Genomic DNA, 23,615 nt, shown 5'->3' with positions numbered 1-23,615 from the left:
GAATATTCTTGGGTGTTTTATGACATTAAAAATAAAATATGAAAATGCGTGATGGTTTTTGGTCTATAATTTGTACCCGGGCAAAGCCAGATTTTGCTCCTAGGGTTACTTTAAAATTATACAGAAAGTAAATAAAAGAAACGTCTTATAACACTTCTATATGTAAGTATACGTGGAAGGCAGGGCATAAAATTACATGTTAACTGGGCGACAAAAGTGTCACCCAGTGCTGAGATTTTATCGCCCAGTGACTATGGGTGGTGCCGGCATATTTTTTTTAATGATTCACATTTTAAATCTATAGGAATTTAAAATAACATTATGTAAATATTTTAGAGTATTGAGATATGTATGATTTTGGACTATTTACAAGCAAATATAGCCTAATCTAAAAATTCACTAAAACATATAAAGAAATGTGTGATTTTCAATTAAATTTAACCAAAAATTTCCGGGGGGGCCTCGGATCCCCCTTTTTGATGGGGGTATAAATACCCCCAGGCCCCCCGGTAAGTCCGGCGCCACTGTCGCCCACTGGAAATCCCTTAAAATATGCTCTGGTTGGAAGGGTAACTATATGATTTAAGTGTTATAAGACGTTTATTTTATTTACTTTCCGTAAATTTAATAACACATACAATGCTGATCAAGAAGTTATTTAAAACTATATAAAACACGTAAAATAAATTAATTTTATCGGTAATATTATGTCATTTAGTGTTCACCTAGGTGTACAATACAGTTGTGTGCTGGCAATATTGTGCGAAGCAAACGTACCCAATAATTTTGTAAAGCTAATGCTACATCTATTTTACATGAACGTGGATGGGATTTCTACTTGCAGTATCCAAAGTCAATGCTAGACCTTATTCCCGTTAATGAGATGTCAACTCGTGGGCTTTAGAGCCAAAGTCTTCTAAACAGACGTAACACTTACGTCTGTTTTACCGTAAGTGTTACACTTACCTTGTAAATGGGATATTTACATGCCGTTTCAAAAATCATTGCTACATCTAGTTCACGTAAATGAGAAGTCTCCTTGTACCGTATTAAAAATCAATATATCATATGGTTCAAATAAAAGGGTCTCCTTGCAGTATCCAAGGACCTTGCACTGGTATTCTGGTTTACATAAATGAAAGGTCGACTTGCCTTGTCCAAAGTCAATGGTACGTGTACATCTGGTTTACATACTGTAAATGAGATGGCTATGTACAGTATCCAAAGTCAATGGTAAATTTGGTTCACATACGTGGAATCTTTATTCTCAGTATGTAATGTCAATGGAGCATAAGCCTAATTGGTTAGTTATTTTGTATTTTGTTCCGTAATTTTGTAATGTGCTAGTTTAGATTATTTGTTTACAAAAATATGTTACGAATTTTTTTTTTTTTTTGTTATCTTGCAAAAGATGCCAAGGCGACCAATAAACCCATAACGCCATTGTTGAATTTCTAAAGGTCACATAGGGAAATCGATTTATACAATTTCGGATATATACCTTTAATACTTTAATTTGAAATAGCGACCATAAAGTAGGTATTTTAAGGAAAGTATGGATGGAAATGAGTGTAGGATGAGTGGTGGCGATCTTTTAGTCTTGTTAGTGACTAAGGCCGACATATTACTTAGACACATCTGTTAATTAATAGCCCATACAGCTAATGGCAACTAAAGTACCTACAGTTTATAGTGGAATCCGATCCACATTTTTGCCTTGGTCTAACTATCAGGATAATACTGCGGATAGTCGTAGTACTCACTAGTGTGGACGTTAATCAACACCAGGGAGTATCGCATCCACAGTGCATGCTTATAAATATCCTCAATTCGTGACCTCCTAGTAGCTGGATTACAGGACAACGCCACCGCCGGCACCGCCCGAGTCTCATTCCTTCCTACCTTCTCACCCCACTCTCATTTATCTATACCCAGACACCATAGCTTGCTTTCAAACCTAAGTTACAAACTAACTATAACTACAAACATAAAAGAAAAAGTAATTATAATCATATACGAGTAATATTTTGCTATACCAGCCTGTGTTAAGTATGTGTATATTGCGCTAGTGTCTTATACACTAGTGGGTGTAACTTATTGTTAAAATCTTTGGAACAAATAGATATAATGTAAAACGTGTTTTTTTTTTTTACTTTTTCTTTAGCGAAACGCGTATTCAATCCAAGAGGTTACAAACTAAATAATCAAACAAACGGAGTTGTGGGTTCATCAAGTCCTACTAGATGAGTCCCAGGCTTTTCAACGTCAACAAGTTAGCTGGTTGAAGAAAATTGATGTAGGTGCATTAATTTTTTGTTGAATCAATATAAACTGGTTTTGTTTTACTACAGCACCCTTATGTCGTGCGATTCCGTTTTACCTATTGCCTTTATGTACAAGTGTGTCAACTAAATAAGCGGTTAAGTAAGCGTATCATTTGAAAGTTAAATCATATGGGTACAGTATTTTCATACATGCATCAGCGCCTAATATGATTCGTACTCATACAACAGATTTTAAGATAAGATGCTTCTCTTTAGTGTCCTCTGCGTTGCGAAACAAAGGTACAGAAGCTAGTCTTATACAATATATAAAAGGTGAAATACCGACTGACAGAAGTTCACTATATTATCTCAAAACATGTATGACCTTGAATCATAAGATTTCAACATAGGGGCTCACTCTATGGTGTAGATGTACAAGTAGACGGGGATTTATGAAATATTCAAAATTAAAGGGGGTTTAGAAAAGGTTTAAGTGATTTCCGATCATAATCTACTATGCAAGCCTTTACATTTTTGTCTGTATAAGCTTAACCAATGCTTGGATTTTAAATATAATAGAAAATCGTTAGTACAATGTTATAATATACACAGAGTGATCAACTCAAGGAGGCCACAATTCTTTTGTGACAGTTGAAAATATAAATTTAGTTTTTCAAAATTCAGCCTCCATTTTCCAATATGGCGGCCAAATTTGAAATTATTTCTTATGGAGCATCCTATATGTTATAATGTTTTCGGATAGAAAGTGCAATTTTAAAGTTTTTTTTATTGATGGCATTTTTCTATAAACCCACTCGTTCAGGAGCTACAGCCGATTAAAAAATGACTTCCGGTGTACATTTTACTTCATGTAGCCCCTAAACGAGTAAGTTTAGAGCGAAAATACCAAGAGTAAATAAGTCTTAAAATTGCATCTACATCCTAAAATGACAAAATGGCTTTTGTAAATTATAATTTAGTTTCGGTTACAGTGCGGTATGATGAATGAAAGTTTAAAAGTGCTCATTCGCAGTGCAGTTACCCGTAACCTTACCTTTTTATAATGTAATTTGTAAGTTGTATCGACATTTCTATATTGCGTTTTTTTTTTAGTTTTTTGACTAATTTTCGTGTTTTATCCATACTTATTTAATACGCAAGCAGGTATTTTGTGACAATTGCTCCTCCGAAACTACTGAACCGATTGACATGTTTTTGGTGTCATTGGAAAGAGCGTGACTTTTTAGGGAAATAATTATAGAGTGAAGCACTAGGGCCCTTTAAAGTTTCGTATTTGTCCATAATATTAACATGGGAGACAAACATTTTTATGAAACTCCAGCTGTTGTCAGAAATTAAACGTGAGAAGAAGAACATAATATGTTAATTGTAAACGGTCAATAAATTTTGCTAATTTAACAGTTTGCTACAGACATTTACTGACTTGGTTGAAATAAAATATTTAATATTTGAATTTGGATTGGCGTATGAATATTACAATGGAAAAAAGCGAGAGAGCCTGGATATTTTATATACTAAAAAGATAACTGAATTAACAATGTGCTGCATTTCTTAGTAATCATTGAAAGAGCCGATTTGCAAACCATGGAAACATAGGAAAGTCATAGAACACCACCAAGGAGAATAAATAGAAAGATTTTTTTTAAACAATTTATAATCGTTATTATGGACAACCTAATGCGGCTATGAGTAAGGCTATTTGTAGAAAAAACAAACAAACAAGATCAGCTTTTGAAAAATGATAAGATATTACAAGAAATCTTGATTATATCGATCTATTATGTACATATTGAGTATTTCCATAATCTTTGAGTCAAATATTTTTAAGTCATTAGAAATTATGACTGTTATTCGTTTTAAAATTACGCCTGTAATACTTAGCAATTGCTCGAATTCGAGCAACATGTACACTAGTTTAAATTAAATGCCACCTACTCCTCTTGTATCACCCTCCCAATGGAACATTAGACAAATACAGAGTGGCAGTAATCAAATGCCTGGCAGGTCAAAAGTGTATGGCATTATTGACATCATTTTGGCCACTCATGATGATGGGGTTCAGAATTAGGACTAAACTGAATTTTTTAATAGTTTAGCCGTTTCAGGGCTTCCACTATACATATTAATTTTAAAGGGTGATGCCGTGGTGATACTGATGCGAAACTTGAGCACCAAAGGATGCGGTTAGGTTAGAAACAGTACACATATTGTGAAGTGCAGTAGTAATAAGAACATCAGCTGGTGCGCTGATGCTTATTCCCCGTGTACCTTTGCATCCGTGTATGAGACACTTCTCCATTTTTTCACTACAACAGAAAAAGTTCCCCATAACTCCTGCTTTAGTGATGTCAATCAATAAGGCGCAGGGACAGTCATTAAGCAAAGATGGAGTTTTAATCCCATTACCAGTGTTTGATCACGCTGAAAAAAAGATTTATTTTTAATTTTTAAAAAGTCTTTAAGTAACTTTGAGTGACTCTTTGATTGAGTTCTATTCATGTTTCAATTATTTTTTCTTTTATTACAAATTGCAGTTTTGCTCGATTTCGAGCAACGAGTTATTTATTAGTGTACATTTCAAAACATTCATCTATTTAAATGTTAACAAAACATTCCTCCATAAGGATAACATGGTAACTTAAAAGGTCACTGGGGCAGATTCCTGAAGGAATTTCAAAAATGCTTTGTTTGATTGCAAATCTACGTGCCATGACCTACGAAACCTTGAACATGGTGATTGGTTACATGACAGCTTCAAAACAATTATCACAATATTTAGGTTTCTTATTAAATGTATAGTGTGACGTTCAGGCCCATATTCCCCATACTCTGCGGCTGGACAGTGGACAACGCCCGAGTACACCACGAGTTGCACTGTAGTGGTCAATGGTGTCGGAGTCAAGGGTCAACGGCGGAGACAAGTAGAGAGTGCTACTTGTTACGGCTGCTAGTAGCAGGGATAGTAGGGTTTCATATTGTATTGTTTTAATAGTTAGGGACCTTAGGACTGTGTGACACCGGGTTTTGTAGTTTTGAGAATATAAATTTGTTTGGAGATCAACGGTTTCGTTCTTTGAGTTCTGAGCTACCAACCCCCTCATAAGGATACTTGACAATAGATATGCTTCATAGTAACTGTAGGAAAAGTAACGCGAATGTAAATTGCCTTTGCTGCATAGTGCGCTACGTCGCACACTAGTTACACAAATAACTATTGCACGTTGGTTAAGAAGATGTACACAGTTTGTCATTACATAACAACTGTCGTGGCGTCAAAGTATTTAGAAGGTTTGTGAATGGGATACGTAAGCTTCGGATGTTTAAGCGTTACTTTTGTAATGTATTTTGTGTATGTTTCGTACCCCTTGAAAAAATTTGCACCAAAGCTATATTTTATACAGTTATATTTTTACTCATCAAGGAAGTGTAATATTGTGAAAAATCGTCACAAATAACTAAATCATTAATAACTAAATAAATAAATCAATCAAATAACTCAATCATCAGTAAACCCCCTTCCCAACCTGGTACCTTTTCGAGTACTTTATTGTTTATTTAGGAACATTATTTCCCATCTAGGTGCGCACTTAAAATATGAGTGAAGTATGAGTTTAGAATGTTGTGAGATGATCTGTGTAGTTTTGTGCCAGTCTAAGATCAGCTGTCTCATAAGTCAGGATCGTGTATTTAAAGACTAATGACCAGGACAGTTGAGCTCACTTTCGAACCATAAAAAGCTACCAACCCTTAGCATATATGCATACGTAAATGGCAAAGAAAGAATTGTTTGCTGCTACCGGATAGCAGAGTGTTATGTCACAAGTTCAAAGGAAAATTAGTAAATTGATCTGTTGGTTACCTCCCGCTATCTCCGCGTCCCGCCACCTCCGTGTCCCGCCATCTCCGAATTTCAGAGTAACCCCTATAATCCTTGGTTACTACCTGCATTAAGACTTTCCGTCCTAACCTAACCTAACCTAACATAATCTAACCTAACCTAACCTAACCCAACCCAACCCAACCTAACCTAACCCACGGGATAAATTTTCATTAAATCTCCCATCCCCGGGGCTTCGCAGCCGTGGATGCAATGACAGCTACCAACGCAGGCAGTGACGGGATTATAAGGGTCACTCAAGAATTCGGAGGTGGCGGGACAGATTTGGGTTCGGAGGTGGTGGAACGCGGAGATAGCGGAAGCACACGCTCCAGTTATACATAGTACCCAATCATTCCGTGATATATCTACAGTCAACTCGTCATAAGTAGATTGCTATCTCCTGCGATCATGGCAACATCGTAGTTGTCTCAAACGACCACAGCAACGTCGTGGTCTTCTCCCACGATTACGGCAACGTCGTTATCATCTCTCATGATCACGGATATATCATTGTAATTTACCTCAAACACAAAATGTGTGACATGGCGACCTCAAAATATAACAAACGTAACTTTGTGGCTGATTATTGTCATTATTGTATAATTATTAAAAACGTAAAATTTATCGTTACTATATAAAGACATTCGTAAAATTCATGGACACACTATAGGCCATCCGGTTTTCGTTTGAAATGAATTAGTTTTACATTTCCTTTTAAATTTCCTTTTCACGCGATTTGGCCGTTGACATTCCTTAAGGTGAAAACAAAATTCAATAGGTGTACATACTTGGCAATCTTTCAAAACAAAACTCTAGTTTAGTTTCGAATTCTTCATTTTTATTCGTCAGTTGCTAATTATGTTTTAAAAGAAGCGGTTATCCATTTATTTGCTAGGCAAATAAATGATGCTAGTGGAAATGCAAATAAGACAGCTGGGCATCTAAACAAATAAAGTCACATTTTCGTCATAATACAGCAAAAATAGCAGTTTTTAATGCATGCATTGTGGGTTTAAAGTAGCATTTTTACTTTCTAGGGAGAAATCAGCTGTTGTAAATTGTAGTAAATTTCGATTGATCGAAATCGTATTGATCGAAATTATTTATCGATTGATTTAGGGCTTTAGTCTGTTGTTGACGATTGCTCGACATATCGATGGTATAATAACACAATCGTAATAGACTAAATAATTGAACTACTTACCAAACAGCTGCTTATTTGCATAAGCAGAATTGGAAACAAGCTGGAAGTCGTAAGTCGTTTTGAGAGGTTATCATTAAATACAAATTATTTAGTTTTCTAGCTTTGTTTTTGTTAATTGATACAATATGAAGAAAATTTAGTTAATCACACGGGCAAAAAGTGACTGTTTAACCCTTGCTCATTTTCCGACCTCAGCTTCGCCTTGATTGTAAAACGTTACCTTTGGTCAAAAAGAGTCACTTAAGGCCCTAGTGACAAAATATACTATTTTGTCTGTTTATTGCGTAGAGTCATGAAGTTTTTTGTTATTTTTAAGATTCACATCTTAAGATATCCAAAACTACACTTATTTATTTCGTTTTCTGTCTGTTTGTTTGTTTGTCTGTCTATTATTGTGTCTATAACGCCAAAATGCCAATTTACGCGGCCTACTCCGAGAAAACTAGAGTACCCATCAAGATTTAAATAATTTTCCCTTATTCAATGGGTTGGTGAAAGTGTCTATTAAAACATGGTTACTTGGAAATAAAATAACGAACCTTCAACGACCCAATTTTGAGAGATTTTTGTTTCTCTGAATGTTTACTATGAATGTATGTCATTAAAAGGCGTATGTCTGTGTAATTAAATGACGTTGTTGGTCTGATTACTTCTTGCGCGGACTGTACTAGCGCCTCGGCGGTGGAGTCACTTTTGGCACTAATGATACTCGGACTGTTAAAAACTCGGACAAATGATATTTCAACATTATTTTAAACTCTTTTAAAACCTCTGACAAATGAAAGCTCGGACAGTTGATTTAACCAAATACTGTCATTCCAATTTAAACCATTCTTGGACAAATGAAAACTTGGACAGTTTATTTATTGAAGTATTATTAGTTATTTATTAAACCTTGTACAAATGAACCTCGGACAACTGATTTTCCTAATATTTTGTAATTTTTAGCAAACTCGGACGACTGAAAACTCAGACCTCAACCAATAAACTAAACAGTTTCATTTTTATATCAGTGCGTTGTAATATAGTGTCACTGTTGACTCTTAAATAGGTGCAAAGGTTACAAACTCCAGGCGCTGCCGGTGCGGCACAGCTTTATTGTTTTCAAATGCTTATATCTCGAAAACGGCTTGAGATACGGCAAAACGGTTAAACTTCAAGCACACTACGTGGGTATCAACTTTTCATTATAAACAATAATACAGCATTAAAAAATCTAAAAATCTAAAATTATTTTAACATTATTTTATATAGGTAGCCAACCACTTGTTAATTAGTTTGAAGTTAATACATTGAATAAGCATTTCTGGCTGGACGTGAAAGTAAATAATCGTTAAAACAAAGCTTTTCTGGCTTGCAACTACTGTAATTAATTTAAAATACATTTAAAATTTAATAATGGTTCACGTATTAAGGACAGCTAATTATTCGGTTAAGTTTGCATTAAGATGCATACACTGATTATTCAAAAAAGGTAAACTAGGACTTGAGAAAGCTACAACCAAACGGGTATTTTTCACTTTGTGTACGTATCACATTGGAGGGATTATTCCCACGATCTGCTACACATGTTAGAAATGAGGACTTGGGTGGCGTGAGGACCTAACGCAAGCGAGACTAGGGAAGTGTGGTGGGGGGAGTACCTAACGTCGGCATGAAGGAACGTTAAGTACTCACCGCAGGTCCTCACTATCGAGCACTTATCGTCGTCCTCATGCTAGAATGAGGACTTAACGTCGGCTCAATCAAACTATATATATATATATATATATATATATATATATATATATATGTGTGTGTCCGTCAGCACGATAACTCGAGCAAAAATGATCCGATTTTGATGAAATTTGGTACAAACGTGTAAACGTACGTTTATTCGAACGAGTTCGCGATCCAGCATGATCGGACTATGGGAACGGGGGTTTACGGGGGGTTTTATGGGGTAAAAATAGGTTTTTCCCATTTTTGACCCAAAAAACATAAAATTTAGCAATTTCTTTCCAAACCATTTTGTAGAGCTTCAAAAAACAAATAATTTGGTATATTGAAGCGTTATTATGCGCCTAATGGTTACGGAGAAAATTCCAAAAAATTGTAAATTAAAAATTCCCATGTTATTCTTATGGAGAATAAGTAAACTGTTGTAGTTTGCTTGTTTGTGAACATATTTTGATCAAATTTGGAAAATGTTTTTATTTCTTACTTACAATTCACATTTTACAAAAAAAGTTTTACCCTCCCTGATGCAGCAAACCTAAGTACTTGTTAAACTAATTCTATTTAAATGAAGAATAAATGTTATATTTTAAAGTAGACATTTCAGTGTAAATCCAATCAGTCAAATGGAAATTCGCTTAGTCTGCAGGTTTGCTGCGGCGGGGGTATATTAATTTTTGCCAGATAATTCATCATAAATTAGTATATCTAAAAGTTATTGTTTATGCAGCTTATCCTATGTTTAGTCTTCTTCACTTGATTTTTGATTAGTTGACTGAGAACAGATTAGTTTTCCTTGCTTGAAGTGAATTTTTTTTTGTTATGGTATCTCATCAGTTCTATCTAATGATGCAGAATACAAATATTACAGTAACCAATACTTTTGTATATATTGCCAGGTTGTGGATGCAACAGTTTAGGCTCGGAGAGTCCAGACTGTGACATAGACACAGGTCAGTGTCTGTGCAAGGCCAACGTCGCGGGTCGAGCCTGTGACACTTGTCAGGTCAGTTTTGATTAATTTTTCCATCTAAGTACATGACATTATGTCAATGTGAACAAAGAAGAGTGAAAATATGAGTTAGCGAACATGGTAGCTCAGTGGTTAAGTCTTGGGCTGATGAGCTAGACATTGCTTGTTTGAGATCTTATCAATGCAGTCATCTCTGAAACATAAGTTTAGCATATAGGATAGTCTGAATAACTTTTTGATTATTTTTGGTTATCAAACTATCTACATGACTATCCTCCAGTAAAAAATTAAGTTGATAAGATAAAATATTAAAGATAGGTAGATATTAAATGAACATATCAACTTTGTTTCCTCCGTAACTTAGTTTGTTAGTGAAAAATACGGCAACCGTTTGTGTCCAAGCAAGAATGCAATCGAGTCTCAAAAATATATTATATAGATTCTAAATTTCGGATGTCTCGGTTTCATATGGCCTCCAATGCTTATTGGGGATTATGGAAAGGCAAAATAAATTGGATTTTCCAGGTTAGTTAAAAGCTTGAATTAATTTTATTCGTTCACCTCTACTGTCTGTTTTTAAAATAATAATTTTGTCCTGGATATGTCTTGGAATTAACTTAAATGTTTTGAAACCCTCCAGGATGAAATAATCGCAGAATTTGTGTTTGTTGCTAAACATAATATTTCTAAATTTCCCCCTTTAACTCCTGTATCGACCACAGGCTGGATGGTGGGGCCTACATGAGACTGGGTTTTGTTCTCCCTGCCAGTGTGATGTGCTAGGATCTTTCAACTCCTCTTGTGACGCGGCCACGGGACAGTGCTTCTGTAAACCTGGTGTTGGAGGACTCAAGTGTGATCACTGTCTGCCTCTCTTCTACGGCCTCTCTGTGTACGGCTGCTCAGGTGAGCAACAATAATTGAAGTTTATGTTTATGCCACGTGTGCTCAGTTATTTTGCTGTTTGATTAGTGTACTGTCTTGTTCGCTTTGATGGCAAAAGGTTTAAGCGCAGACAAGCGCTTAAACCTTTTATCAAGTAAAAACTTTTAGAGTGAGGATCCTTTTCTATAGCTTACGATGTTAGTTTTTTTTGTAGTTAGTTGTTTACTAAGTGATTACTTAACTAGGATTCAAAAGTGTTTCTCAAACAATTTATTGCAAAAAGATAACCGCATTGTAGACTCCCTTATATTGGACACATTGTCATACAAAAAGTCTGAACTATGTGAAATTGAAATTATAAAAGTACATATTTTTAGATGTTGAGAAAAACCACAATTCGACAATTAATTTCAGACTAATTCTGAAAGTACATCACTTTATTTTGTTAACGTGTAACCAATTAAGTGACATATCTTGTGAAATTGTGATTTTTAAGGACAATGATGCAAATGATATTCTCTTTTTTGTTTGGAATATTTTATTTTGAAAATACATAGGTTGGCAGCACTTGTACAAGCAATTGAATGTGCAGGAAAATGGCTGTGACGGCATTGGCGTGGCCAGAACATTTTGTGTTTTCTGAAAATATTCACTTTTGTTACTTAAATGTTTTACAGAATGTGAGGTTTGCAACAAGCCTGGTCACGTGTGTGACCCTGACACCGGCCGATGTGTGTGTCCTCCCTATACACAGGGACCTGAGTGTCAATACTGCCAACCTAACTGCTGGGGCTACCAGTCCAACAAGGGCTGCAAGGTTGGTACCCCTTTTCTGCCCTGTCTAATGTATACTGTCACTAAAATTAAATTTTAGCGTACATTCACTCACTTTCACGCAAGTTTTAATGTAAATATGGATGAAAGCTAGAATAACTTTTTTGTGATGCTAAAGTTCAGAAAATTTTCTTTGACATAAATAAAGCTTAAAAAAAAACTATTACGATCATATCTAATATTACGAATGCTCTCCCACGCACGGTGCTTCCCATGTAGGATTTAATTTTGCTTAAGAAAACAGCTATGTTTAAATTAAGTTTCTTGGAACTATTTTCTGCATTTTGTAATCTATTTTCCTACCTTTTTGACAAAATAAAAGAATTTGATTTGTTTTATTTAGCAATGCAATTGTGACCCCCGTGGCTCAGTAGGCGCTCAATGTGACGAACGCAGTGGCCAGTGCCGTTGTCATGAGGGCTACGCAGGCACTCAGTGTGACAGTTGCGCTCGAGGTTTCCATGGGTTCCCACGGTGTCGACCTTGCGACTGCCACCGTCCGGGCACCAAGCCTCAGCACTGCCCGGGTGGTGTGTGCTCCTGCGATGACAACGGACAGTGCCCATGCAAGGTGGGTGTATTGTGTGGGCAAGTTTGGTTGTCTGTAGCATGTTTTTTGGTAAATAACCCTTTATTTAATCACAATAATTTGATCAGTATTTTATATAGGTGTCTAAGATTTTTTATTGAGTCAAGCTGAAGTTGAGCTTTTGGAATTTATTTACTGAATACACCCTGGTTTACTTATTTACTAAATCCACTTTGCAGGCCAACGCAGCTGGTAAGAAGTGTGACGAGTGCAAGATAGGAACGTTCGGCCTGCAGGAGGAACAACAGGACGGTTGTGTTCAGTGTTTCTGTTTCAACCGCACGACTCGATGCAGAGAAGCAGCAGCAACCTGGACACAAGTGCGGACACCTCGACCTCGTACACTGACCGTCACTTATGACAACACCACCGGCACCGAGAACGCCTTCCCAGTCAACACGCAGGAGGTGTGCTACATAAATGTGAGTGTATACTTCAGGTGTGAGTACTTTAGGTTTTGAGGAAACTTAAGTATATAAATATATGATAAGGAATTTTATCATTTGCATTTGGTATTTTAGGCACATCTCTTCAAATTCTAGGGTATTAATTAAAATAATTGTCATCCCTGTTGGTCACCTTGAGTTGGAGGAAAGTGACTTAACTGTTGTCTTACATGTCACAACTGGTGAAATAACAAGTTTCACAATTGTCTTGATAAAATTCAAGTTTTACAAAATATCAAAACAATTATGTCTTTGATAACTCATTCACCTTTTGGCTTATGGATTACCTATGTCAAGACTGTATAAAGAACTGTTCACAGCTTGCAGTGCCAGGATCGAAAGGAATGAGTCTGAATGGAGACGAGAGCCGGCTAAACATTACCAATAACCTGAGGATCATCCCAGGGGACGCTTGGGACGTGGAGATCGGAGTTAGTTACCTCTTCGACTCCCCCGTCTACTGGCAACTGCCTTCCAACTTTTTGGGTGATAAGGTAAAACTACTACCTTGCAATGATTGTATTGGTTATACAAATGGTACAAAAATTACAAGACAAGGTAAAGACACTGACGGCTCAAGAATTTATGATAAGAAATTGGATTTTTCCGAACGTCTTTGAGAAAACTAAAATGCTGTAGTTTCATTTTTTTTGTATAAGGGAGTTTGGGGTAATCCTACTTCCAGCTATAGCTAGCTGTTAACCTGTTCATCTTTTGTAGCACTCTTCAGCTCAGTTTGACAGTCGTAAGATATTTTGTAACAGCCTAGAAGCTGTGAGACGCCCATTCCTCTCATCTCATCAGGTTCGAGTAGCGGCTTTCCCAGAGATTTCAACCTTTTTAGGGCCAAGGCCGTAAGGTCCAGCCACAAGTGATCTTGATTGGTTGTTACAAAAAAGATGTTATGAGTTAATAAAGAATTTGAATTTGAAGTGTTCAGAGGTTCCTGCCTCGTTTTTGCAGGCTTACAGCTTAAGTAATCCTTTTATTTGGCTTGGTTAAAAAGTTTGTATACCCAACAGAAAAGATTAATTTATATCAAAACACTCTGTTGGTGGCATTCAGTTAAACAATTATGTCCACTCAGACTGGCTAGAGCCATGGGCATGAATGTCTAGTTGTAATAGTCAGTGAAATTACTTTTCTCCAATGCTGTTCTCTGCTTGTGTACAGATCCTGTCGTACGGAGGCTATCTACGCTTCACAGTAGAGACAGAGGGAGGGACCACTCAGCTGCCAGCCGCAGTGTTATCCTCCTACCCTCTCATACAGCTGCAAGGCAACAGACTGATACTGGAGCACTACCCCATGCAGTTCAACCCCTCGGCCACCCTTAGTGTCAGGTGTGTTGTACATTGACGAGTCTCAAAAGTTGTGTTGTGTTGAAACTTTTACAAGAGTATATTTAGATTTTTTTTAACGTACATTTTTGAATTTTAGAATCGTCTTTAGGAATCATTAGTGAGCAAGGAAGATTTCTGGAATGATTTGTGTTGTCTGTAGCAAAGTTTAAACAAGTTAGTTTATACGATAGGCTACATAAAATGGTTTTAGATTTGTAACTTTTGGATACTGAAGTAGATATCCCATCTATATGAAACATCCTTAATCAATTTTTGAACATCAATAACCGCTCACAGAGTGTAGTGCTGTCATTTAAACATGGTTTGATTATAGGTTCCATGAACATTTTTGGCGGATGAAAAACAACCCAACGAGCAAAGTTAGTAGAGACATGTTGTTGGTGGCTTTACAAAATCTACAACACATCTTGATCAGAGCCACAGACTCGGTTGATTTAAAGCGAGCAACGTGAGTATTTCTAGACATGAAGTATTTTAGTTCAGGTTTGTTTTAATGCATAATGCTATGAAAACCATATCAAATTAAATAGAGATTTGTGTTTAATGTGGTTTTAGCTGTTGTAGATGCATTAAAGGCATAAAAAAATCAAAAGTTAAGACTATTTATCGTAAGATTATTATTACTGCTCGGGCACTTTGCTCCTTTCTCTGAGTGGCCAATATGTATTCAAAGAATTAAAACAAATGAATTCTAAGATGGGTCATAGCTGAAAATGTTTTATAAAAAAAAAGTTTAAAAAACCTGACATTTTTCACAAGATGGTAGCTAGCTTAAGTGAAACTGAGATTCAACATTCTGAAATGCTGTGAAAAGCTTTTGCTTGTCCTGAAAGAAAATGTCTTCAATACGAGTAATCAAATGAAGTAAACTTTCACCAAAAATGAACTTAAAGAGTTGTTATAGGCTGAGAGCTTCGGTAAAAACTTAAAACAAAACTAAAGCTAAAAAAGCTTGATGACCATGACCAATCTTTAAGAGTATTTAAGTTTAATGAGTTTTGTTTGAAACGTAAATAGATATATAAATAATGCACAATTTCACCTTGTAGGCTACAAGACGTTACCCTGGACACTGCAGTACTGTCGCCCGGGGGAGGTTTGCCGCGAGCCAGAGGCATCGAGCAGTGCGACTGTCCACCACACTACAACGCCACCTCCTGCCAAAACTCTGCTCGGGGCTTCTACCGCTACCACAACAAGACCAAGACCAGCTTGTTGTCCGTGGTCATCGGGGAGTCTCGCCCTTGTCAGTGCAACAACCGTTCGTCTGTGTGCGACATAGAGACTGGCAGATGTTTGGTGAGTTGTATCAATTGTTTGCTAGAGCATGAGTATTATTCATTTAGTAAAAAACATTTACTAGCCTAGGTTTTTGATAGATTTATTGGTGAGCGCAAATGTTTTTCTTTTCAAATTGAGAACATATTTACCCATTCAGAGCTAAGTGATCATACTCTTGTACTATCTATTACACTTTTTGACTGTAATGTATGATTAATTATTGCCATATAGCTTAGAAATATGTAAACTTGACAAAAAAGTCCAAACCCGATTACAAAGTTTCAAAACTAAAGGTTCTAAAGCATCAGAAAAAAACTATGCATGATTAGAAGCAAAGGCTATGTCACAAAAGTTTTTATCTGATAAAACAGTATTAGTAAAAATCGCAATGGCAAGACCGGTTCTTCGGTCTCGATTTAAAAAGATGGATGAAAATTTGCAAAAATCTTGCTCTATAAAAAAATCGGTAGAAATAAAGGAGGTGGAACCCCAATAAAAAATATGCTATGACTCCCTGAAAGAGCACTTAATGCTGAAAGTTAACATATTCTATAAATGGATGAGCTGTGTTCATAGTGCCAAGAGGAAACTGGAGCTCCTAATGGTGATGTGTTTTGTTGGTAGGACTGTGCGGATAATACAGGTGGCCATCACTGCGGGGACTGTGCTGAGGGATTCTACGGTAACCCTGAGCTAGGGGGTTGTAGGCCGTGTCCTTGTCCTGCAGTGGAGCAGAACTTTGCCTTCAGATGTGACGTGCGGCCCGGACAAGAACCATTTTGTGCCTGCCGGCCAGGCTACACAGGGAAACTATGCGACAGGTAAAAATACAATTCACTTTTACAATTGGTTATTTGGTTATATCGGTTGTTATACTACCGTTGTTATACTATAACCTTGTTTCATCCTAATATTTTAGTAAGGAATAATAAACAAATACACTATTAACTTACATTAGAAAAATAGCCAAACGGTAGAAAACATCCAAAAGATCTTACAACACAATTATCCTATTTGAAATTCTGCCTTCCAAGGGGGTAACTTATTCCTTAATATATACTTAATATAAGTAATTTTTCCAAAAAAACCATAATCTTCATAAGGTTGTATTGTTGTTTTTGAGATAACTGATCGTTTAGCTGATTGTATTATATTATTACCATATTATTGTATTGAAGAGATCACCTCTTCAACACAACAATACTAACTGTGGGGCTACTGAAGCAGACAATACGTAAGCAAGATTGGAACAAAGCAAACTGGTTTAGTTACATAAATTACTGATTTGCCATAGCGTAAGTTCAATGAGGAACACATTTAGTCCCTGTAAAAAACATTAAAATCGTTGTGGTGGTTATTTATTTAGTGTATTTTCTATTACTTTATTTATTTATGTTATGTTCAACAGCTAATTAAATTAATAGAACCATGGTACAATTTTGAATGAATTATCCATTGTTGAGACATGAGCAAATACGATGACAATCTCACAAATTCTGTTCCACTAACACGAAAATAACCTAGAGTGTTGGTGGTGTTTGCAGGTGTGCGTACGGGTGGTACGGCTACCCACGGGTGCCAGGAGGGTCGTGTGTGCCGTGCGAGTGCAGTCCCTACGGCAGCGTGAGTGACGAGTGCCATGAGGAGACAGGACAGTGTAATTGCCGTGCAGGCATCACAGGGCGGGACTGCTCTCAGTGTCAGGCGCGACACATACTCACCGAGCAAGGCTGTGCTTGTAAGTGTCTACATCAATATTTATATTTGGTTTGAAATTGATTGCAGATAATAATGGATTTGGCCAGGGGATAAGAAATGCTGAACTGAGTGATGGATATTACTGCTAGTGTGAAGTGTATCACATACAATCTCTTTTGTTTGTCCTGTAATGAAACGTCATCTACAAAATTTCTAGGTATTCAGGTACAAAACACTTTAAATTGGGATAAATACACATTAGTTTTAGCTAATAAACTAAATACAGTCTGTTTCCAGATGTCTGTCCTGCAGCATGTTACTGACCTCAGAACAAGGATGATTGTTTATTATGCTTTGTTTGTGTCAAACATGTTGTATGGAATAGAGTTCTGGGGCAGCTGCTCAAATGCCGAAACCATTTTCAAAATTCAAAAAAAGATCCTTAGAATTATGACATTTTCAAAGCCTAGGCAATCCTGTAAATTATTATTTAGAGAATTGAAAATATTAACTCTTCCGTCTGTTTATATCCTGCAAACATTAATATTTATTAAAAAAAATCTTGAATATTTTATGAATGAAAACCATAACCATAATTATTTAACACGACATCGAAATGATTTACAACTGCCCATTCATAGACTTACCTCACTAGAAACCCTTCCACAATACCTAGGGAAAAAACTGTATAATAAACTTTCTGATAATATTAAATCATTAGAATCTTTTGAAAAATACAAAAAAGAAGTTACCAAATTGCTGCTTAATAAAGGGTATTACAAAGTTGATGATTTTTTAAATGATGTATATATTTGATTTCTTAGCATATTGTATAGTTATTATAGTTGTATGTATTTTAATGGTCCATGACCATTTCACCTGTTTCCCAGCTATGCTGGATCTATAAAACGTTATGTGAAAATAAATGATTGACTTGACTTGACTTGACTGTAAACTAGGTCTGAATATTGCATGGTTATATCCATCTTCTTCTATCCCGATTCAGTTCCTCTTTCCCATCATCTGCCATTTCACTCAACTCTTTTCTCCATATATGTCTTCACTTCAATACAACTTAATTTAATCTTCCTCTCAGTTACCTTCTCTTACAACCATCAATTTTTGTTTACCTAGAAATCATCTCTGACATTCTAGTCTTCTTCTTAAAAGTTGTCTTCAATTGCTCCTCTTATGATATCATCAGTCTTAGTCTTAACTCTATTTGGCATTCTTTTACTCTAACTTTTGAAAATCTAATTTCTCTTTCTCTTTCTGTGTTACTTTTTTTTCTGTATATCTCATATTCTATCCCTATTCACTGTTGGGTTGTAAATTGTAATACACAGTAAAATAAAAATATATAAGTATTTTACTACAGACAGTGTAATCTCCCAGTAATCTGACACATAAAGTCCAGTTAAATTAAAGAAAATTACAAATTGCTGAATTTTTGGTGCCTTGGATTTAATAGCTATATGAAGAAGAAATATTCTATATTTTTAATACTACTGTATTTTCAAGACAAATTAACGTAAATAAGTTGTACTGTACAAGGTGGCAGTAGAAGCTATAGTTTTAAACATTTGCAGCCTGTGACGACGGATGCACGGGCCTACTGCTGGACAAGGTAGACGAACTACAAGCGGTGCTGGATTACGGGGCTGGACACCTGGTAGACGGAGCACTGGCCCCGCCCTGGGAACAGCTGTTGTCAGCGGAGCATGCGGCTACGGAGTTGAGACAGCTGCTGCAGCGACATGCCAACATCAGTGAAACTCTGCATAACCTACCAGTCACCATAGACGACACCCTTAGCAAGAAGGCTAAACAGCTTCTTAACAAGGTAGTTTGGCGTTTATCCCATAATATACTGTAACGTATTGTTAGTAAAACAAAAACGTATTTGTAAAGTTATTAGAAATCTTGTGAGTTGTTGATCTGTTGGTAGCAGGATTAAATTATGAGATGTCAAATCAAAGTGTCTCAGTTTTGTACAGTACCGTCCTACAAACTGTCAGATTATAAGAAAAAAGGACAAAAAACAACAACTGATACATAAAATAGTAAATTTCAAATTTACCTTGAATTTTTTTGAATTAAATCATATAAGATTGACTTACCCTTTTCCAACAAACTCATGTTGACTGACTGTTACTGGTCCCAGTATGCAAGTAGCACTAGGTCCTAATGGCACAGGCAATGTTCTGTGTAACTATTAATGCTACCGAGTTCAACAGTTCTCCTCCAGGGCCTCTCACAAAATTGAAATAACTCCAGTATAGGGTTCCGGGAATGTGAACAAATGGTATATAAGATTGCCGAGAAATTCGAACTGCGGAGTTATCAGGTGCTGAGTTTGTGAGATTTTACTGTATCAAAAGATTTTTTATATTTAACCAGCTAGTGCATTGCTTGAAAATTGAAATATAAAATACTAATTTTTCCTCTTTTAATTTCATGCCACAGGACATTACAATCGTAAGTAATTGGTTCTAAGGAATCTTATACCACGTAGACTTGATAACAAGAATTGAAATAAATTTTGAAGAAAACAATTGCGAAACAAGAATGTTGTTTTTGGCTCACACCAAAATCCTATACAAATTTATGAAATCAAAGTAAGGGAGTTCAGACAACAAATTGTGGTCTAGACTGAATAATAATTTAGAAACAAAGGTTCCCAAGGATCATGAAACAACTTTCGATTGACCAGTCCCCTGGACTGTTAGACCCCTTTCATCAAAGGATCTACCACGACTAACTTATGGCAGTCTGTGATCTTTTATGCGTAGAAGATGTTACTCTTCTTCAACCAAATCAATCAACACGTTTTCTGTATGTATGGTATACCCCATGGTAATGAATGTTTAACAATGATGAATAGAAAACTAATAAAAGTGATTCAGAACAACTTGTCCAATAATTGAACAAGTTTGAATTAACCAACTGAATAGGCTAGGCAAATATATCTTAATGATTTGTGTGTACACTATAATAATTGTATGTTTTAATCAGTTTCTAAAGAAATTTTTCATCTTTTACAGGCTAAGAAAATGGAAAAACTGTGCAACACAACAAATTTTAATGCATTTGACACAAAAACAGAAGCAGAGGGCCTATTTTCAGAAATCAAGGAAACCGACATTGAGAATAGAGGTAAGTAGTTAACACTAAAAAATATGGTGCTTAAGTTTAGCGAATTTTACTCAGTTAAATTTTAAATATTTTATTAATTTAAAGAGAGGAACTAATTAATTATTGTTTGAGTTGCTCTTTATTCTAAAAACTAAGATACCTTACTTGTAAAAATACTTTTCCTACAGTTACCTAACAATGTACATGTTCTCTCACTGATTTGAGAAAGCAAAGTGGCCAATTCGCTCTCAGTGAGACAATGTTAACATTGTCTCACTCTAATTACTTTGTCTCACTCCAGATTTGCAACGTGAAGGCACGAAATAGTGAGCGTGTAACATGCAGACAAAGTCTTATGCGCACGAAATACGTTGGCAGCACTGGCTGTAAATCAGCTGGTCAGCTGTTGTACTGTTGTATTTGTTACTTCACATTAAATGTTATATTAAAAGTTCACTTCTGTGTAAAAATATGTTACGTTTCTTTACCAATTTATTTGTTATATCGTAACTGTCGGAAAAAATATAATGTGCAACTCGAGTGCAAAGTGCAAATGCCTCACTCGAGAAACCATTCCTCACTCGCCTATGGCTCGTGAGTAAGTATTTCTCTCGAGTGAATCAATTGCTCCCTTTGCTCACTAGTTGCACAAATAACTATTTCCAGTTCTAGGACTAATTTTCTAAGTTCATAATGGAGTTAATTTAAACAGTAAATTTTTTGAATCTTGTTAAAATTATTAGTTATTGGTTTCAGTTGTTTATTTAATCTAAATATTTCATTGCTTAAAGCTCTAAGGACATAACCAAGTTAAATGAGAAGTTGAGAGAAGGATTATATTCATTACTAAGTGTGGTGTTCTACCAATTTCTGTTTTCTAATGGTTGACGTACTTGGACCACGAGTCCACCCCTCTCACAAAATACAACATATGTTTTAACTTAACGTGTTATCTGACGCAGGGATTGTGGATCAGCTGTTAGGCTATGGTAAGGGCGATCTGGAGGGAATCAGCATTGCTCAGGCGTTGTTTCAAGCCAAGCTTCTTATTGGAGATATCCGAGACCTCGGCAACTATGAACATCTGTCTAACTCAGCTGACTCCGTCAACAAGTAAGTGGAATACGCTTTTGTTTTGTAACAAACGAGATGAGATTTTTTTTTGGCCGAGATTTTTATCGAGACGAGAATAAAAAATAAAAAAAAAATTAAAAACGCCTGCAGAAAGTAAATGCAATACCCGCAATACAGGAGCGTGTTGTAGTTGCGTTTCCTTTGCGAAGGCGTTCTTATTTAATTAATTCTTTAAATGTAAATATTACTTTAATTATTTTAATAATATTACTTTAATATTTGAGAAGTTTTGTTAAGTGTAAGCAGTGTGAGGAATGTTTTATTACTATAAAAAGTCAAAACAAGTAACTATTTTATAAAAATGAATAGGCCTATTGCTTTTATTTTATGATTTATTTTATTTTAGGATAAGTTGAACTCTATCCTAACTGATATCACTATGTTTCCTAATTGTAGGCATTTTTAATAAGTTAGGCGTGATTAATAAAAAAGTGTTATGCTGATGTTTTTTAATAAAAGATTGTAAATATTCTTGCCTATTATCATTATTTTTGTATTTAAACAGTCATCTAACAATGTTACAAAATCAGGTAAAAATTTTGAACGTGCATTTCCCGTTGTGTATGAGAAGGGAAATCCCGTCTCGATCTCGTCTCAAAATTTTATGAGAAATAAAAAATCTCGTCTCGTCTCGTCTCAAACTAAAAATCCAATCTCGTCCATCCCTAGAAAATGCTTGAGAAAAAAGTTCATTTAGAGGCATTTACCAGTCATTTCCCACTTAAAATTCTACTATTACAAAAATTTTAAAACGATACAAGCTTACAAAAATTATAAAAAACAAATCAACATAAATATATTTTCAATCAGTTAAGAACCAAGCAAAAAATGATGGAGATCCTAAACCCTTGGATTTAGCGTGCGGCGGACAGGTAGAGCCTTAATTAAGTGTAACTGAACAGTTAACTAAAAATAAATAAGATATAATATTCACAGACATGTTGTTTATTTACAGATTCTGCAGCAAAACACTAGAAGATCTGCCACAGATTATTGGACATTTTTCCGATGTTGAAGTTTTAAAACAAAGGCTGTCAGATGTGCAAGAAAAAGTGATGGATTTGGACATTATCGTGGCTTCTGTCAAAGACAATATAAATAAGGTAAATAGACTTCAAGCTCTATATTTTAGGTACTTATTTGTTTTAAAAGTGATTTAAAGTTACCCAATATTTATTACCTGGTGCTGAAAGGTGTAATTTTTGTAATTATTGAAGTAGTGTTGCTAGTAAAAGATAGGTAACTAATTTGTAACTATTGTACCTACTTGATATTGCAGTAGATATATTTTGCCATGATTTAAAATTGCCTAAGGTGCTTTGAATATTGTTTAAAAAATTATTCATATTCCTTACCAATATACTTCAAAGGTAATAAACTTTTTTTAAATAACAATCTTCCATGTTATTATATTTTTGGGCTTAACTGTATCAAAAATTCTTACAGTTTCCAAGTTTTTAATGTTCATATTAGTTTTCTCTTTCTACTTCATTTAAGACACATATAAAAATATAACAACATTAACATTACTGTTTTTGTACATTACATTGCAATCTGAATGTTGTAGGTAATGTTTGTACACTGACAATTACAATTATTGGGTATGAGTGGCTTTCTAGAAAACTGTGTTTATATTACCGTAAATATTATTTCATTTCAATAATATTTCAGGCCTCAAAAATTGCTGGTGATAGCAGGAAGATTCTAGACAATGCTAAAAAGAGCATTGACATGTCAACAAACATTGAAGCGGATATCAACAGCATTGCGAATAAGAGTAAAGAAATGACAAATACTGCTAATGTATTTCTTGATGAAACGGGGGACAACTTTGAGGTAATCTATCCATTGTTACTAAATTTAAAAGTCCCATAAAATATTCCTGCACGATTAAAAATTAAGGGTGTGCATGTTTTTATTCCACTAAAATATTTCATGTTGTGGCATGAAAAATGTCCTAGACAATCTTTCTCCTACTGTCAAAACACAATTATTTAACTTAATGTACTTTATGTGTGTGGGAAACTCTTTATTTTTATCTTTAGAAACAAGAAACTTTAAATGATTATCATTTTGTGAGGAGAATAATTTTGAATTGTCTTTTTTAAAAACTAGCATCTTTTTAATTTTCTACAATCTGTTTAGTAATGTTTTGGCAAATTGAACTCTCTATCCAGTTGGCAGATAGCAA

General features: G+C 35.4%; 1 protein-coding gene across 1 annotated transcript in view; it reads left to right on the top strand.

Moving 5' to 3' along the window:
* Positions 1-23,615, top strand: part of LOC128999821 (laminin subunit alpha-1) — a 132,888-nt gene that overhangs the window by 88,035 nt on the left and 21,238 nt on the right. The window contains exons 16-31 of the mRNA XM_054426512.1: positions 9,985-10,091; positions 10,781-10,964; positions 11,621-11,760; positions 12,121-12,348; positions 12,546-12,788; positions 13,133-13,306; positions 13,986-14,155; positions 14,490-14,624; positions 15,226-15,475; positions 16,082-16,278; positions 17,002-17,195; positions 18,745-18,998; positions 20,200-20,311; positions 21,253-21,403; positions 22,380-22,527; positions 23,096-23,260. Coding sequence (XP_054282487.1) covers positions 9,985-10,091; positions 10,781-10,964; positions 11,621-11,760; positions 12,121-12,348; positions 12,546-12,788; positions 13,133-13,306; positions 13,986-14,155; positions 14,490-14,624; positions 15,226-15,475; positions 16,082-16,278; positions 17,002-17,195; positions 18,745-18,998; positions 20,200-20,311; positions 21,253-21,403; positions 22,380-22,527; positions 23,096-23,260 — 2,852 coding nt within the window. The remainder of the gene's footprint in view (positions 1-9,984; positions 10,092-10,780; positions 10,965-11,620; positions 11,761-12,120; positions 12,349-12,545; positions 12,789-13,132; positions 13,307-13,985; positions 14,156-14,489; positions 14,625-15,225; positions 15,476-16,081; positions 16,279-17,001; positions 17,196-18,744; positions 18,999-20,199; positions 20,312-21,252; positions 21,404-22,379; positions 22,528-23,095; positions 23,261-23,615) is intronic.

The sequence above is a fragment of the Macrosteles quadrilineatus genome, unplaced genomic scaffold, assembly GCF_028750875.1.
Source record: "Macrosteles quadrilineatus isolate MER2022 unplaced genomic scaffold, UCM_ALF_1.0 Scaffold_8__2_contigs__length_117827958, whole genome shotgun sequence".
Classification (NCBI taxonomy): domain Eukaryota; kingdom Metazoa; phylum Arthropoda; class Insecta; order Hemiptera; family Cicadellidae; genus Macrosteles; species Macrosteles quadrilineatus.
Note: the sequence above shows the minus strand (reverse complement) of the source record. Positions and strands in the feature narration are given on the sequence as shown.